The 15,272-nt window shown below is 32.6% G+C and overlaps 3 protein-coding genes across 3 annotated transcripts in view; 2 read left to right on the top strand and 1 right to left on the bottom strand.

Moving 5' to 3' along the window:
• LOC144471411 (uncharacterized) overlaps positions 1-15,272 on the top strand; it is a 120,104-nt gene that overhangs the window by 73,285 nt on the left and 31,547 nt on the right. The window lies entirely within an intron of this gene.
• Positions 3,114-6,455, bottom strand: Shv (DnaJ heat shock protein family member shriveled). The gene is made up of 4 exons (XM_078183174.1): positions 6,193-6,455; positions 5,496-5,880; positions 4,878-5,433; positions 3,114-4,807 (listed from the first exon to the last, which is right to left on the bottom strand). The coding sequence occupies exons 1-4, from the start codon at positions 6,285-6,287 to the stop codon at positions 4,743-4,745; spliced, it is 1,101 nt and encodes a 366-aa protein (XP_078039300.1). The 5' UTR covers positions 6,288-6,455; the 3' UTR covers positions 3,114-4,742.
• On the top strand, positions 7,049-13,458 carry Rad50 (DNA repair protein rad50). Its single transcript, XM_078183277.1, has 15 exons — positions 7,049-7,468; positions 7,540-8,131; positions 8,208-8,362; positions 8,432-8,630; positions 8,712-8,935; positions 9,006-9,371; positions 9,456-9,576; positions 9,644-10,022; positions 10,106-10,311; positions 10,380-11,137; positions 11,364-11,489; positions 11,572-11,847; positions 11,921-12,054; positions 12,128-12,259; positions 12,339-13,458. Exons 1-15 carry the CDS (start codon positions 7,238-7,240, stop codon positions 12,589-12,591), a joined length of 4,152 nt encoding a protein of 1,383 aa, XP_078039403.1. The 5' UTR covers positions 7,049-7,237; the 3' UTR covers positions 12,592-13,458.

Below are 15,272 nucleotides of genomic sequence, written 5' to 3'. Positions count from 1 at the left end.
CTTTTGCAAATTAAATTCATTTATTTGTAATTATTTGTGATAAAGTTCATATTAAATTTAAAAACAGGATAGAAGACGACCAATATTGATCTGTGATTAATCTACGAGAATGAAAGGATTAATTTTCAATGACCATGGATAAATATATACAACGAAAGGATTAAAGTGAAGTGCGAAACCTGTAAATCATTCTAGAATGATTCGATATGATTTACGAGTTCTATTCTATGGAACATAGTATTCTACACTTTCGGTTCAACAATTCATAGTGAATGTAACCATTCTTTTGTTATGGCGTACAACGTTTTTTAAAATGTAACTCTTAACGTTTTGAAAAATGTTTCGTGGCTCTAATGGTTCTCATATACAAATAGAGCTGCTTCGGCTATATGATCTTATTCGTCTTCTGTAGCTTTTGTTCCATGAATGTGGATCAGAATGATACGATAACTTCTGTAAATGTTTACACAAATTTAGAAACATTTTTTAAGATGTTCACAGATAATTCTTTAAACAATTAACAATAAAAGCGAATTTTTGGAAGTTTCGATGGTGCTGTACCCCCTGTAAAGGGGTGGTTTTCAGGGTCTGGAGAATATGTCTGCCAAACGAGTTTATGAAATTGAATCAATTGTCGAAACTTGGAGGGTTTGAATTGAAAGTGATGCAAGTCAAGTATCGAGATTATAACTATTTTCGTTGTCTAGACAAGAACTTTTGAAATCGGCTGGAGTATCTGCCGTCTAAATCAAAAAATAACCCTTTGTGAAATGACAATGGTTTAATGTTCAATGTATGCTGATGCGAATGCTATTTTCGTAAATAAACGATTAAAAAATTGGAAAAATGCGCATTCGAAGACCAAAATTATGACAAGGTTACTATCGACTTAACACGTTTACGGTTCGTACGTTCAAAGTATAGAAACTCTTTAGTATACTGTGCTGTGTGTGTACGAGTATCAGTACGATTTTCAAAACAATTTTAATTTAAAATACATGTTTTGATTTATATATAACACTTGTTTTTTAAATTGTACATAATCGACATATGAAACGCGAAGCTGGGAACGTGTTATATGCCCGAGGTAAACCGAAGTAACTGTTTAAGTAAGTGGAAATCACAAATTATCTATTTTACGTCCCTAGAAAGTGACGATAATTTTGAACGATTTCCTTCATGATAAAAAAGGCCTCTGGTACAAGCTGTATAAGAATGTACAGAAATGCAATGACAAATGTGATGTTAGGACAATTGCGATTTAGCAATTTCAAGCAGATTTCCTAAATTTTGTAATATACTTACTAGTTCAAAAACTTCGAATTTTAAGTTTCTTCATTTTTTCAACCAACGAAGCGTCAGATATTTGTGAATCTGAAACCTGAAAAAGAAATATTCCAAAATATATTTACACATCTAAATATTCTTTCATGAATCTTTTATCGGCAGGTGAACAAAATTTCACAAGCGTGAATACAACCAAATGTGATAATATTTGAATAATTGAATGGTGCATCGAATTAATTTGGTAAATTCTAAATTATCCTAATTATAATTAGAATCGGTTAAACAAAAAACACATTCAGTCTTGCTTTTATCAGGATATATTGGTAAAATAGTGAAAAAAATAGCAATGCACGTTTTTGTGAAAACTTGAATAAAAAGCAAGATGTCCCTTCAATCGTCCCTTGTTTATTAAACTCTGTTTCAAGCTTCAAGAAATATCACTATTATTCCATCTCGCCACAATTGATCTCTATACTTTTACCTTTGTGAAATATATTACATTTATTTCACAAATTATAATCCAAAGTTTGTTAAATCTTGGAAAGATGACAGTATTAGCTGGGATAAGGAGATTGGCTAGTCTTAAGGGTGTGTTTCCATTTAGAGCAGTTAACAAGTCAATTTCTTATTTGTATTGAATTTTTTAACAATCTTATGCTTTAAGAACATCATCTGAAACGATTAGTTCAATTTTGAAAAGTTGACAAATCAGATCTTTTATATACATAGTACATTATTCTGGATGTAACGTTTTTGTAATCAACTGCCATGATTTCTCGACATGTAATGAGAAATAATAAAAATTTTCATGATAAAATGAAATATTTTTATTTTGTTTATATTTTTTTTAATTAAAATTGAGTTTAACTTCTATGGATTAAATGAGTACAACAATGTAAATCATGGCAATCATTTATTACGAGACTGAATAATGGCATAAAAATTCATGTTATAGACTCGTAAGAAGGAAAGTTCCCCAGACGTGGCACACTTTTTTACATGATTTTACATAAAATTTAATGATTCCCAGTTTTGGGTGGAAACGGTTAGTAGTTTTTTTTAAACATTTAATATCAAATTTATTAGTAATAAAGCCAAAAATATAAGCTACTATGTCGCTTCGCGTTCAGGCATGCTAGATAAGTGCTCACATGTGGTCGGAGAATAGTAGAAAACTTATCTTTCCAGTTTTTCTGCTAACAACTTTAACATCAAATATCTTAGAAACTATATGCCGTCTACAAACAAAAACGAGTATTATCAATTTCAGTTTTACTCATAAAAAAGTGAGTGTCACACTTGGGGACCACTCCTTGTCAAATATTGCAGTGCATATTGCAGTCACTGGAAACATGCATTTTCCAAAAATGAATCCATTATTCTTGGTTTTTGAGTGTTACTTTAACATATAGAAATATCACCTACATGGATGATGATCACTTGTAGTCATTTTTATACAATGCAAACTGTATGTATATACAGTGTATATTTTTAGATAATAATGCAAGAGTATCATTAGGGTTTATGAAAATTGTTTAAACAAATTTCTATATGGATTTTTCATGTACTCTTTCACTAAATGAAATAACTTTTGTAAACAGTGTGACCTTAAAAATGGCAGTCAACACAGTTTATAATAATTTGCAAAAGTTATTGTTTGCCTTAGTAAGAATTATGTGAAAAAATAGTACTTTTACAGTACAATAACAGAAATAAAGCTGATCTCAAAATTGTCATTGTATTTTCCACCATCTTTCTGGATATTAAATTAGGATTTATATTAACAATTTTTTCTTATTTTAAATAATATATAATATATTTTTGTATTACCAGTCAAAAAGATACACTGTATATAGCGATTTTTTTTTTTATAAAACTAATTAAATGTGACGTTGGATTTGGACTGGAAAACTTGGACTGAATTCAACAAAAGCCTAATATTGCCTAAATGTTTAGATATGACTTTAGTCATTTATTAATTAACAATTAAATAATATAATTCGCAGAATTTCCTCATTCAGTATATTTATACAGGTGTTTAATGTTCTTGCTATAATAACAACATAACGTTTGTAGTATTTGTTTCTTCTTTCACAAATATAATTTCAGACAGTAAAATGATTGTACTGTAATTGCTTTCAACTCATTCAAAAATTTTCACATAAATTTATAAAAATAAAGAAATATAACTTTTCTTGTTACAACAATAAATTAATGTCACTTTTCTTATATAAAGTGTCTTAGATATTAAAGTACTTTGCACGCGTTCTAAGCAAGTTTTAATTGTAACATAACAGTGAATGCATTATCGAATAATGTTTAGTTATCAGTGAAATCTCCTAGAAATTAAAATTATTTTTATCCACCTATACTAAAATAGGGATAGTACAGAAAAGTTTTATTATACATTCTGACGTATATATTATAATTTAAATATTCTGAACTTTGTTGAAGTTAGAATAATTTTTTAAAGAAGGGTTTAAATTTGATTTGCTTGGTTTCTTCTGTTTTAATATTCTGTGAATCTAAGACGCATTATATGATAAATACTGATAATACTTGATGATATTTAAAAATGTAATACATTTTCTCTAAATTTCAAGTAACTTTATATTATTAAACGATACTATGTATGCCACTCTGTTATTTTTTAATGATTTAATGGCATACATATTTAAAATGATAATTATATGTTTTTATTAAAGTGGAATAAAGTCGAAAATATTTAAAAAATTTATTTGCAACATTTATGAAATTGACAAACATTAACTTGAAGCATTCACTGTCAGTCAGTGAAATACAACAAAAAATAAAAGAACAAAAGTTACAATTGTGTTGTACTGAATGAAAAAACTGTACCCTTATATATTGTAAACAACACAAATACAGAAGTGTTACAGAAACACATGTAAACTAAGGAAAATGTATAATTTAATGTAACCATTTTTTTAATAAAACCTTAAAAGCCAGTTAAATAACTAAACAGTATTATTTGTCATTGACAATGGAATTATGTTTTATTGCCTATAATGCTGATAAAAAAGTTGACATATACAGAATTCAATATTTAAAACCTGTTCTCTTCCACTGTTTAAATGCAAAACTTCTGTTCTTACAATACATTCATACATCACTCATACATATTAAACATAAAATAACTTATTTTAGATAATGTAATGCATATATTGTTGACGTTTGTATAAATTATTGGCAATAACAGAGTCACCATTTTTATATGTTGAGACAGGAAGTATGTGTACTCAGTAATTCCTATGTTATGCTAATTGTATACAACTTAATGAACCTAACAATTGGCTACCAAGCCTGTTGGTGCCACAATATTCAAAGGAAGCGAAAACATCACCTGGTATAGAAACACACAATGTCAACACATGCACTTCAATTATATGCACAGTTTATAATGTCACTTTGTCTATACATTGTATTTAAAATTCTTAGATTCCTCTTATTCCATTATAAATTCGATTTACTGTATCTTGTTGGAATAATTGTATTATTTCTGAAATATATAAAATAATGATGCATTAGAACAATACACAAGAAAAACAACTTCAATTGATTAAGCTTACCCTCTTTTTGTGTATTTGTGAATTCTATTTCAGGGAATGCAATGTCAAACGTAATGTATAAAGTGCCATAAAGATTATTATTGTCATAATGAGGCATTCCTTCTCCTTTCTTTCGTAAACGAGCTCCTGGCTTAGTAACTTTATCTCTTTGAATAGTCACTTTGTGACCATCTAAATGTTTCAGCTCCATTTTGAAGCCTACCAGAGCATCCTGCATAGATATAGTAACATTTGTATAAAGATCATTATCAACTCTCTCAAAAATTGGATGCGGTTGTGTTCGTATTTTCAATATCAAATTTCCAGGCTCTCCATCTATATGTGGTTCTCCTTCTGCTATAAATACAATATCTTGTCCATCCACCATACCAGATTCTACTTCAATTTCCAACACTCGTTCTTCAGTGACAAATTTAACATTGGGACACTCTGAACAAACTGATTGCTGCACCAGGTGATACCTTCCACTCCCTAAATCACGAGAGACAAATTCTGGTCTACAGTTACATTTCCTAGTGCCTTTAGCTGGTTTCATAACAGGCTTATTTCTAGTTATCTGAAAATAAATATAAAATAGTAAGATTTGGTCAATTATATTTTTTACATATTACATTTTACCTCTATAAAACTCCCACTATATAACTCTTCTAAAGTAACTGCTAAATCCATTACAATATTAGAACCTTTTGGAATTTCATGTTGTTGTTGAGATTCCCCACCAAAATGAAAACTAAAATCTCCAAAGAAACTTGTGAAAAGATCAGGATTATTTGTCATACCATCCCTTTTCAAACATTCTTCTCCACATCTATCATACATTTCTCTCTTTTCATTATCCGAGAGAACTTCATAGGCTGCACCTAAGTCTTGGAACTTTTGCGAAGCATTTGGATCATCCTTGTTTTTATCAGGATGCAATTCTTTTGCCAGTTTTCTATATGCCTTTTTTATTACATGTTGACTGGCAGTTGATGGTATGCCTAAAATAGAATAAAAGTCCCTCCTGGAAAACACATATTTTTTGTATTCTTTATGATTAAGAATAATTATAAATCGATAAATAAAGCATCAACAAATTGTATACAAACATTTCATAAAATTTACAGAATTCAGTAAGAATAAAAATATATCTCTTTAAAATACTCAAAAGTTACTTGTTCTTAAAAACTTTAATTGCACTCATTTTATTGTTCCGTGATTAGTTTTGCAAACAAATAATTTATGAAAGTAGAGGTTATAAAACTTTTATAAAATTAACAATTGTTCAATTATACAATAAACAAATTATAGATAAATCAATGAATATATTACTTACCCTGCTGCAGTTAGAATTACATATAATGTCAAATTTATGAACAAAGAGAAAATTAATTTTATCGCTGCCATCCTAGCAGACGTTACAACAAACATAGGTGCTTAGGTCGTGGGTGCTTCGGATTGGCGAACCGAATTCAATTCACTCGCGCTTCTGATTGACGACCAAAATTTTAGGCGCAATCCTATGTAACGAAAATTTACGCGCAACTAATTTTTATGAATGAAAACTGATTGATAAATGCGATACACTTATGAATAATATTACAATCAATTTTACTCACTCGACCACCAAATTTGCATTACAGAGTTTAATAGTCATGCTCAACAGTGTGATCATTAATCAGCGATTTTGAAAGTTCATATTTTACTCCGCGTGAGTCAAAGATGAACAATTATCAACTCAACTCTTGGATTTGAATTGCATGATTTCAAGATTTTATATCTCATAAACCTTGACAGTAAAGTGATAAGTTTTTACTAATTTGGAGCGAGTACAATTCATTAGTAATGCTTAATCGAAGACGGAATACGGGACCAAACCGCTCAATAATATAGGCAAAGGTACAGAAACCTCTCATCTCTGATTGGCTGATAAAATACTCCAAAAGCAGAATCCACTATGGATTGGATACTCATTCCAGTTGGGTACTATGGTGAGGTATTACTGTAACTCGTAAAAAAAGCCAAGGATGGCATTTACGCTAAGAAAAAAGTTACTTCAAACGACCTCAGGAACCGATCATTTCTCGATTACGAGTGATTATTGGAATTCTATGTAGAGTTGCATTCTCACAAACTAAAGTTCGTTTTTCTGTCGCTGACAGCGCTGAGACCGAAAACCTTCGAATCATTGACATTATCCCACCGGCGTCTTCCCGCTCATTTGGTTATAGAATATTATAGACGTTGAATTATAGATACTTATACATTTATTATTAAATATATTTCAATAAAATTCGTGTACTAACTACACGTATTTTATATTTATTATCTTGATCATTCGAGAATTATTATATTTATTTGATGTGTTGTAATTAAAAACAATGTCACGCATAAGAAGACTTTCATTACGGGGTGTTCGTAATTTCGGCGATGAACGTGAAGAAGCAATAATTAATTTTTCTCGACCACTAACGCTTATTCTTGGTCCAAATGGTACCGGGAAAACAACAATTATCGAGGCACTGAAATATGCAACTTGCGGCGAATTTCCTCCAAATTCCGAGCGTGGAAAATTCTTTATACACGACCCGACCTTAACAATGACATCCTTGGTAAATTTGTTCGCTATTATATTGTATACTTTATTACTGTTAATTTCATTAGGATTCTTATTTTTATACAGGTCCGAGCTGTAGTAAAAGCTGAAATAGTGGATAAAGTAGGCAATGTTATTACAATATGTAGAACATTGGAATGTTCTAAAATAACTGGTACATCAAAATTGAAGACTCTTGATAGTACCCTGAGTAGACTTAGCAAGGGTTCAGACAAGGTGGTATCAATAAGCAATCGATGTATGGATGTTGATATAGAACTTACATCAACTATGGGTGTTTCAAAATCAATTTTGGATTATGTTATATTTTGCCATCAAGAAGATCTTAGTTGGCCATTTAATGAGGGAAAAAAGTTGAAAGAAAAATTTGATGAAATATTTGACAGTACAAATTATAATAAAGCGCTTGAAGGTATTCTAAAACATATAAAAGAATCCACTGCAAATTTGAAATTACTTCAGGTGGAAGAAAAGTCACATTCCGCAACTGTTGCTCAAGTTAAAGAAAAAGAACAAAAGTTAAAAGATCACAAAATACGATTAAAGGCTGCAATAGAAAAAGTTGAGGAACTTAAACATGAATTGGAACCTCTAACTCAGAGGATTAAAAATTTGGAAAAAATAGATACTAAATATAAAGATCTACAGATTCAAAAAAGTATTCCCTTTAAATAATAATGAAACTTTTTCTTTCAATAGAAGCTTGTAGATTTATAAATGCAATCTTTTTTCAGAGAGCAAGAAAACCGAGTATAACTTATCTAAAGAGCAAATAGAAAGATTACAAGAGAATATAGATGAAGAATTTGATGGTTCAATGGAGAAATTAGTGGCTGAAATTCATACATATGATGAGAAACTGGAGGAAAAAGTTGATACGATAAAACAGGTACAATATTCCTTTCCAGTTAATACATATCTTTAAATTTTGAATTTGCATTTCTTTTTACACATTTAGTTAGAAACAAGAATGAGAGACATTGATAAAACGGAGATCAAGATATCTAATTTATTAGCCACTGAAAATGTTACCAGTGGTTCTTTGAAACAACAAGATAAAGATCATAAAAAGAAAATTAGTAGTCGCAATAGAATGTTAAATGAAGTATTAATGGCATGGCAAATGGATACTGTAGATTCCAATGTTTCTGAAACGGGTTTGAATACTTTTACATGTTGCACAATAAAAATTAATATTTGCAACCCACTATACATTTGAATTGTTTTTAATGTTGTAGACGTTACAGTTTTAACCAAAAGATTACAAGGAAAAATACTAGAGTTAGAGCATAAGCTAGAGGACAAGAAAAGAAGAAGAGCGAAAGAAGAAAATGAATTACAAAAACAAGCGGATATAGCACGTAGTGAATATTCGAAAATTGAATCGGAAAAAAATATGAAAGACAGTGAAGTGGTTGAGACAAGAAATGAAATTTATAAAATAGAAATAGATTTATTGCAGGTAACCTATACCAAATTACTGTTTCATAAAAATGCATATATTACTATAATACATTTAATTTAATTTTAAGCTTGAAGCTGCTATTAAAAAATTGAATTCTATGGAATCCAAAGTACAAACTGTGAAAACTAAAATTGAACATTTGAACGAAACATTAAATATAAATACAGCAAAAGAGGAATTGATTGGTAAAATAAAATTACGAGATGAAACGGAAACAAAGTTGAACGCTGTTGACGAGGAAATAACTTTATTATTAAAACAAAGTTCTTTACAAGCTGAACTGGAATTGCATAATAATTCATTAGCATCAAAGGAAAAGGAATTACTGAAGTTGAAAGATAAATATGAGAAAACTATAAAAAACTTAATGGATATCAAAGAACTGAAGCCAATTAAATTAAAAGATAAATTAGATAAGACTCAAAGAGAATTGGTACTAACACACTATAATTAAAATTACACAAACTTCCACGATTTATTTCTATTATTAATAAAATCGATTACATTTATTTTATAGATAAGCCAATTAGAATCTACTAAACACGAAATTCAAATAAAAGAAATTCAATCTAATACATTAGAAACAACACTATCACATGTTGAGAGTGAGCTTTATAAAAAAAAGAAGGAAATAGAAGGTAAATTACAAATAGTTTTGAAAGTTCGAAATAAATTTATTATCGGTGATAAATTTTCCTTTTCTAGCTGACAAAGAAAAAGTTTCATTGGTTTGCAAATACCAAGATTTTAATGAGTCTGTATTGTCTCAATCCAGACTACTAAAAGATTTACAAGATAGAAGGGGTATATATGCTTATCAAGCAGTTGTGTATAAGGATTATATAAAACAATTGAAGGAAACAAGTCCTTGTTGCCCCTTATGTCACAGAAGTATTGAAGAACGTCAAGCTGTTGAGAATTTGTTGAAGGAAATGGAAGTCGAAATGGAAAACTATCCAAACCGTTTAAAAAAATGCGAATCAGAACTGAAAATACAGCAAGAAAAATATGATAAGATGTTGCAACTGAAACCAGCAATTGAAAAAATAATACGTTTTGAAGAAAACGAACAGGAAAATTTAATGCAAGTATATTAAAGCTTATTTTCAATGTATTTCTTTTCATTTTGTTTTATTAAATTTGTAGTAATGTAATCATAATTTATAGGAATAACTTAGAGAAGTCTAAATCTGAACTAGCAAAATTACAAACATCTATAACGGAATTGAAAAACAAGAAATCTGATCCTGAAGAGAGATTAACGTTAATCCAAAATATCACGAGTGATATCGTGTTATGGGATAAATGCATTGATGACATAACAAAACATAAACAGACTATTGATAGTTTTCAAATACGTATGATTAATACAGGTATTTAAGTGTTCTTAATTACATGAAGCTTACTATATAAATTATAACAAATATCTTTTTACATCTAGGTATTAAATCAGAGCGTAGCATTGAAGAAGCTCAAAAAGAAAGAGACGAGTTGAAAACATTATTAAAATCTATTCGCTGTGATATTGAAAGTTTGCAATCCTCAATAAATGCACAGAATGAAAAAATGAATAACGCCCGAGAGGAATTAAACGCATTGCATGAAGAACAATTGAAACTACGTGCTGATGTGCAAGAAGTACAACAATTAAAAGACAAACGGGAGATATTATTATGTAAGAAAGATTTGTTGGCGGAATCTGTGGATGATTTGAAACATAAATTTACTATAGCAAAAGATAATTTAACTTCAGAAATCGAAAAATTAGAGAAGAAGAGGAAAGAAAATGCGGAGAACCAGGAAATGGATAGAAAATTATTAGCTGAAGGATCTAGACGTTTAACCGATTTAGAGAAAATACAAGAAGAAGTCGATGCATTTGTGTACCGTAAAATTTCTGAAGCTTTAGAAAATTCTGAAAATAAAATCAAACGTTACGAAAACTCAATTAAGGATATTCGAAATGAGAAAAGCAATTCTGAAGCAACGATGAACGAATTAAAAGAACAAATTAGTCGTCACGAAGTTCGGAAGAGAAATTTATCTGATAACTTACTGTTACGCAAAGCCAGGGAAAATCATAAAATTTTAAAACAACAATACTCAGATTTATCAAATGAATTGAACTCTATAAATTATTCTCAAATTATAGAAGAGTGGGAGAACATACGAAATCGAGAAGAAGTCCTCCGAAGACAGGTAAATTGTTTAGGTTAATTTTGACGAATTATTTATTCATCAAGGATTAAAGTACAATCTGTAGCGTACAGTAATATCGTAGACATTTTGTAATTAATTTACTAAATATTTAACATTTCCTGTAGTATATTAACTTTCTTGATTTAAAACGTCTACGACGCGGTGTTACATTATTCTAAAACAATATTTTTTTATGGATATATAACATGTTTTAAACTCTGTTCAGAGAAACATCTCAATAGGTAATCAAGAGGAATTGGAGAGAGTGATAGAACAGAGCACTGCAGAATTACAGCAGGAAGTGTATAAAAAAGCACATGAAGAACATAGAAAAAAATGTATAGAGATAACGGTAATTAACAAGAACCTACCCTGCTTTGTAGTACGTTACTATAACATGGTATTATATTATTATAACTTATCTGTTAAATCAGACTTTAGAAGAAATAATATCAAATTTCAAAGTATACAGCCAAGCACTAGACAGAGCTGTTCTAGAATTTCACGAAGAACGTATGGCATCGGTTAATAGAATTATGAAGAAACTGTGGAAAGTCGTGTATACTGGATCAGATACTTCGTCCATAGAAATTCGTACAGATGTTACTAAATCTGTCGGTGGTGGGAAAAGATCATATACCTATAAATTGGTTCAGACAAAACATGGTCATGAAATTGACATGAGAGGTCGTTGTAGTGCTGGACAGAGGGTAAAGTATCCCGTAGCAGAAACGCAATTGTTAAAAACAGTAAATTCGTTTCTTTATAGAATACTAATTTCAGGTTCTGGCGTCCATAATTATAAGACTTGCCTTAGCAGAGACTTTCTGTAAAGATTGCGGAATTCTTGCCCTAGATGAACCAACAACAAATTTGGATCAAGAAAATGCAGATAGTTTAGCAAATGCATTAGCCTCGTATGTTGTAATAATTAGTATTAACATTAGTTTAATTGAGTACATCAATCGTGAATGTTATTTTATATTACAGAGTTGTCAAGTTGCGATCACAATATCAGAAGAATTTTCAACTGATTGTAATCAGTCATGATGAACGGTTTTTGTTCAAATTAGCTGAATTAAGTGAAAATAAAGGTTTCCATCAACTATACAGAAAAAATAAGTATGCGTATGATGAATATTTTTCAATAGGTATATTATTCTAAACATATTGCATTATTATCGTTTTATGAATTTCGCAGTGGATACTCATCAATTAAATATTGTCAAGTGGAAAGTCTAATCTCAGGTGAAAGGAATATGAAAGAAGGTCTATCGTCTGAAGACGAAAGTAATGAACATTTCGCACAATTGCAAAATAAAGCAGAGAGAAATTCACGCGAAAAATTATGTAGTGATAGTTTATATTCGAGAAAAAGATCTGCGGAGCAGACCGATAGTGCGGAGCACACTGATGTTAGACCCTCGAAGAAGAGATACGTTCTTCATATATAAAAACTGCACTCTACCTCATTCAATGCTATAAATTGTGCGGTTACTTAAGAACGCATATTACAAAAGGATTGTAAGGATATTACAAAAGCATCTAATTGTTTAAATTAGCTGAATTAATATTCAAGAAAACCCTCGAAATCGAAAATTAAAAAGGAATTTTTTATTTTTTTAGCATACAAATTTGCGCTTTAGTTTCCTATATAATTTCAAAAGATGTTACATGTCTTTCGTAATTACAACAACATATACATATACAATAAGAAGTGTATATACCACAATTATAGTATTTATGATGTGTATTAAACTTAAAAGACATAAGCTTACTATTGCATTATAATAATCATAAAAAAGTATAAATATATAATTTATCTGTTATTGAACGTTATCAAACTGAAATCAATTAATTTTCTTACAAATTAATTGTGAGTTCGAATTTATCTTTCTGAACATTCTCCGTTGTTGCACTGTGTGGGCGGTAGGAGAGAAATGACTATACTCGTTCGTTAAAGATCTTTTATTTCTCGTGTCGGTTCGGCCCCAGGCCTCCTTGCGGGCCCTGGTGGCTCGCTGTTCGGCCGTTCGAGGAAATGACAATCGATATTATTTTCCCCGAACGGCCGCTGGCTACATTGTCAAGACGCAGGGCACCGTCGGCGACAGAAAGTCGGGTCCGCGGTTTACGTGCCCGCGTCCGTTGTCCGTTTGATGTGCCGCCACACATTGTGTCAATAATAATCTAACTCTTAACAGTAATTTAGTGATACAAATTAAAGACTGATTGAATCGACAAAGTAGTTTTCCTTTAAATGTTTCTTCTGTTGGCAAATCTCTTTCTGGATCATTGTTATATTGACAAAATAAATTATCTTTTTCTATACATACATTACAATGCATTAATAATCAATTTGAGCATTAATAATTGATACGAATTCGTTTATTTGATCAAAACATGATCCCCCGGGCTTACATCAAATGTCCGTGGTTAATTACAAATATTTTTTTTCTTGACGCGGGGGAAATCTGCATGTCAGACGCCTCCGGAACTCGGGGGCGTTGACGGTGGCAGTGTAGGTTTCGACCCACTAAACGCCTCCTGCGCAGGGCCATTGGGTGCCTGGGGAAGCTCCCCAGGGCGATGTGTTGTTCCCGACGCCGCCTGCCGGCCTCCTTCTGCAGCATGACCTGCTCACAGAAGGAGACCACCGCCTTCCACTTCCTCTCACTCGCCAGTATTACGCCGGGAAGCGAGAGGACGTGCCCAATCTTGTCTATTAGGTGTGGGACCGAAGTTCTCCACGCCATGTAGCCCACCCCAGTCGCCGGGCCCGGAGCTCGGGTTCTTGAACCGTCTCCGGCCCCAGCGGGGACCCCCGAGCCTGGCGGGCGACGCGGGTCCTATATACGTAGGCTCGCACCGCCGTCTTAAGCTCGAAGGGAAAATCCCCCGCCAGAGCCAGCGTCGCCACAGTCGACGTGGTGCGGTATCCTCTGATGAGGCGGATTTAGAATCTTTCTAAGTCTCCTACGCCGGCCAGCCAGGATCGCTGGGGCCCATACTGGGGCCCCGTACATGATCATGGACCGCACCACGCCCAAATATAAGCGGCGCACCGTATCTCCGGGTACCCCGAGATTGGGCAAAAGGCGGTTTATGCAAGCCGGCGCCCTCTCCACTCGGGGGACGAGGCGGGCGAAATGCGCCCCGAAACTGCAGTTAATTACAGATATATCGCTCAATGTGCCCACTTAAAAAAATAATCATAGAAATAAAATGGCAGCATTGGATATACAATAAATAAATAAGTAAATAATTCAAATACACATAAATAAATAATGCAACAGATAAAGCAAAATGGACATAGACACATATATAAATAATGAATAAATTATTACAATATTACATTCATTTTGTGGGTCGTATCTCGGCACCTTACTTTTTTATGAGCGCGATTCTTCAACTTGATTGTTGGGCCTTCCCTTCAATCCCCGGCAGTTCTGTTTTGGGCGTGGGAGGCGCCACAGTGTACTGTTGGACGCCAGATACGTGCTCCACATAAATACTGTACCCTAATCGCACAGTCTCGGACACAATGAGCCGTCGCATCAAAGCCGTGTACTTGCTAGAGATACACAGCGTCTACAGGATGGATTCATTGGCCTGTTCCCTGTAGTCGAGGGCACCCACTACAATTGCGGAGACCGCCATGACGAAGAGCGTCCAGATCACCGGTGACACCCTCGACCGTCCGGTTAACCCTTAGGGTGACTGGAACCCGGCACGTCATCACGATTCTGTGACGCATCCGGCCAACGTACCCTTTGTACCATCGGTCATACTTCGGCCACACCATGACACACACCCCGCCAACGCATTGAACATCAAAACAAAATGACAAATATTTTCGCCACTTCAAAAAACAAGATAGTCAAACCAAAACACCGCGTCATCCCCGGTCCCCCAGATTTCCCCAAATGAGCAATAGTCATCCCCACCCCCAGATTTCCCCAAATGAGCAATAGTCATCCCCACCAGACCTTAACCTTATGGAAGGGACAACCTAGAAAAATATATATACAGGGTGATTTTCAAATATTGTAACTCCGGGAAATGGGGGGTAGCTGAGGCTATTTCAAGTGACTTTTTCATTTTCCGAAATGCAATCTGCGGCTTTGTTGACGAG

This window comes from Augochlora pura, chromosome 6 (genome assembly GCF_028453695.1).
Source record: "Augochlora pura isolate Apur16 chromosome 6, APUR_v2.2.1, whole genome shotgun sequence".
In the NCBI taxonomy this organism is placed as follows: domain Eukaryota; kingdom Metazoa; phylum Arthropoda; class Insecta; order Hymenoptera; family Halictidae; genus Augochlora; species Augochlora pura.
Note: the sequence above shows the minus strand (reverse complement) of the source record. Positions and strands in the feature narration are given on the sequence as shown.

What these genes read in the sequence shown, in the direction of transcription:
- Rad50 (XM_078183277.1), top strand. Translation starts at nt 7,238, where the DNA reads ATGTCACGCATAAGAAGACTTTCATTACGGGGTGTTCGTAATTTCGGC. An exon ending in TAGAAATAGATTTATTGCAG is followed by an intron (nt 8,936 to 9,005) that starts GTAACCTATACC and finishes TTTAATTTTAAG; the next exon opens with CTTGAAGCTGCTATTAAAAA. An exon ending in ATAAGACTCAAAGAGAATTG is followed by an intron (nt 9,372 to 9,455) that starts GTACTAACACAC and finishes TTTATTTTATAG; the next exon opens with ATAAGCCAATTAGAATCTAC.
- Shv (XM_078183174.1), bottom strand. Translation starts at nt 6,287, where the DNA reads ATGTTTGTTGTAACGTCTGCTAGGATGGCAGCGATAAAATTAATTTTC. An exon ending in ATAGTGGGAGTTTTATAGAG is followed by an intron (nt 5,434 to 5,495) that starts GTAAAATGTAAT and finishes ATTTATTTTCAG; the next exon opens with ATAACTAGAAATAAGCCTGT. An exon ending in CACAAATACACAAAAAGAGG is followed by an intron (nt 4,808 to 4,877) that starts GTAAGCTTAATC and finishes TATATATTTCAG; the next exon opens with AAATAATACAATTATTCCAA.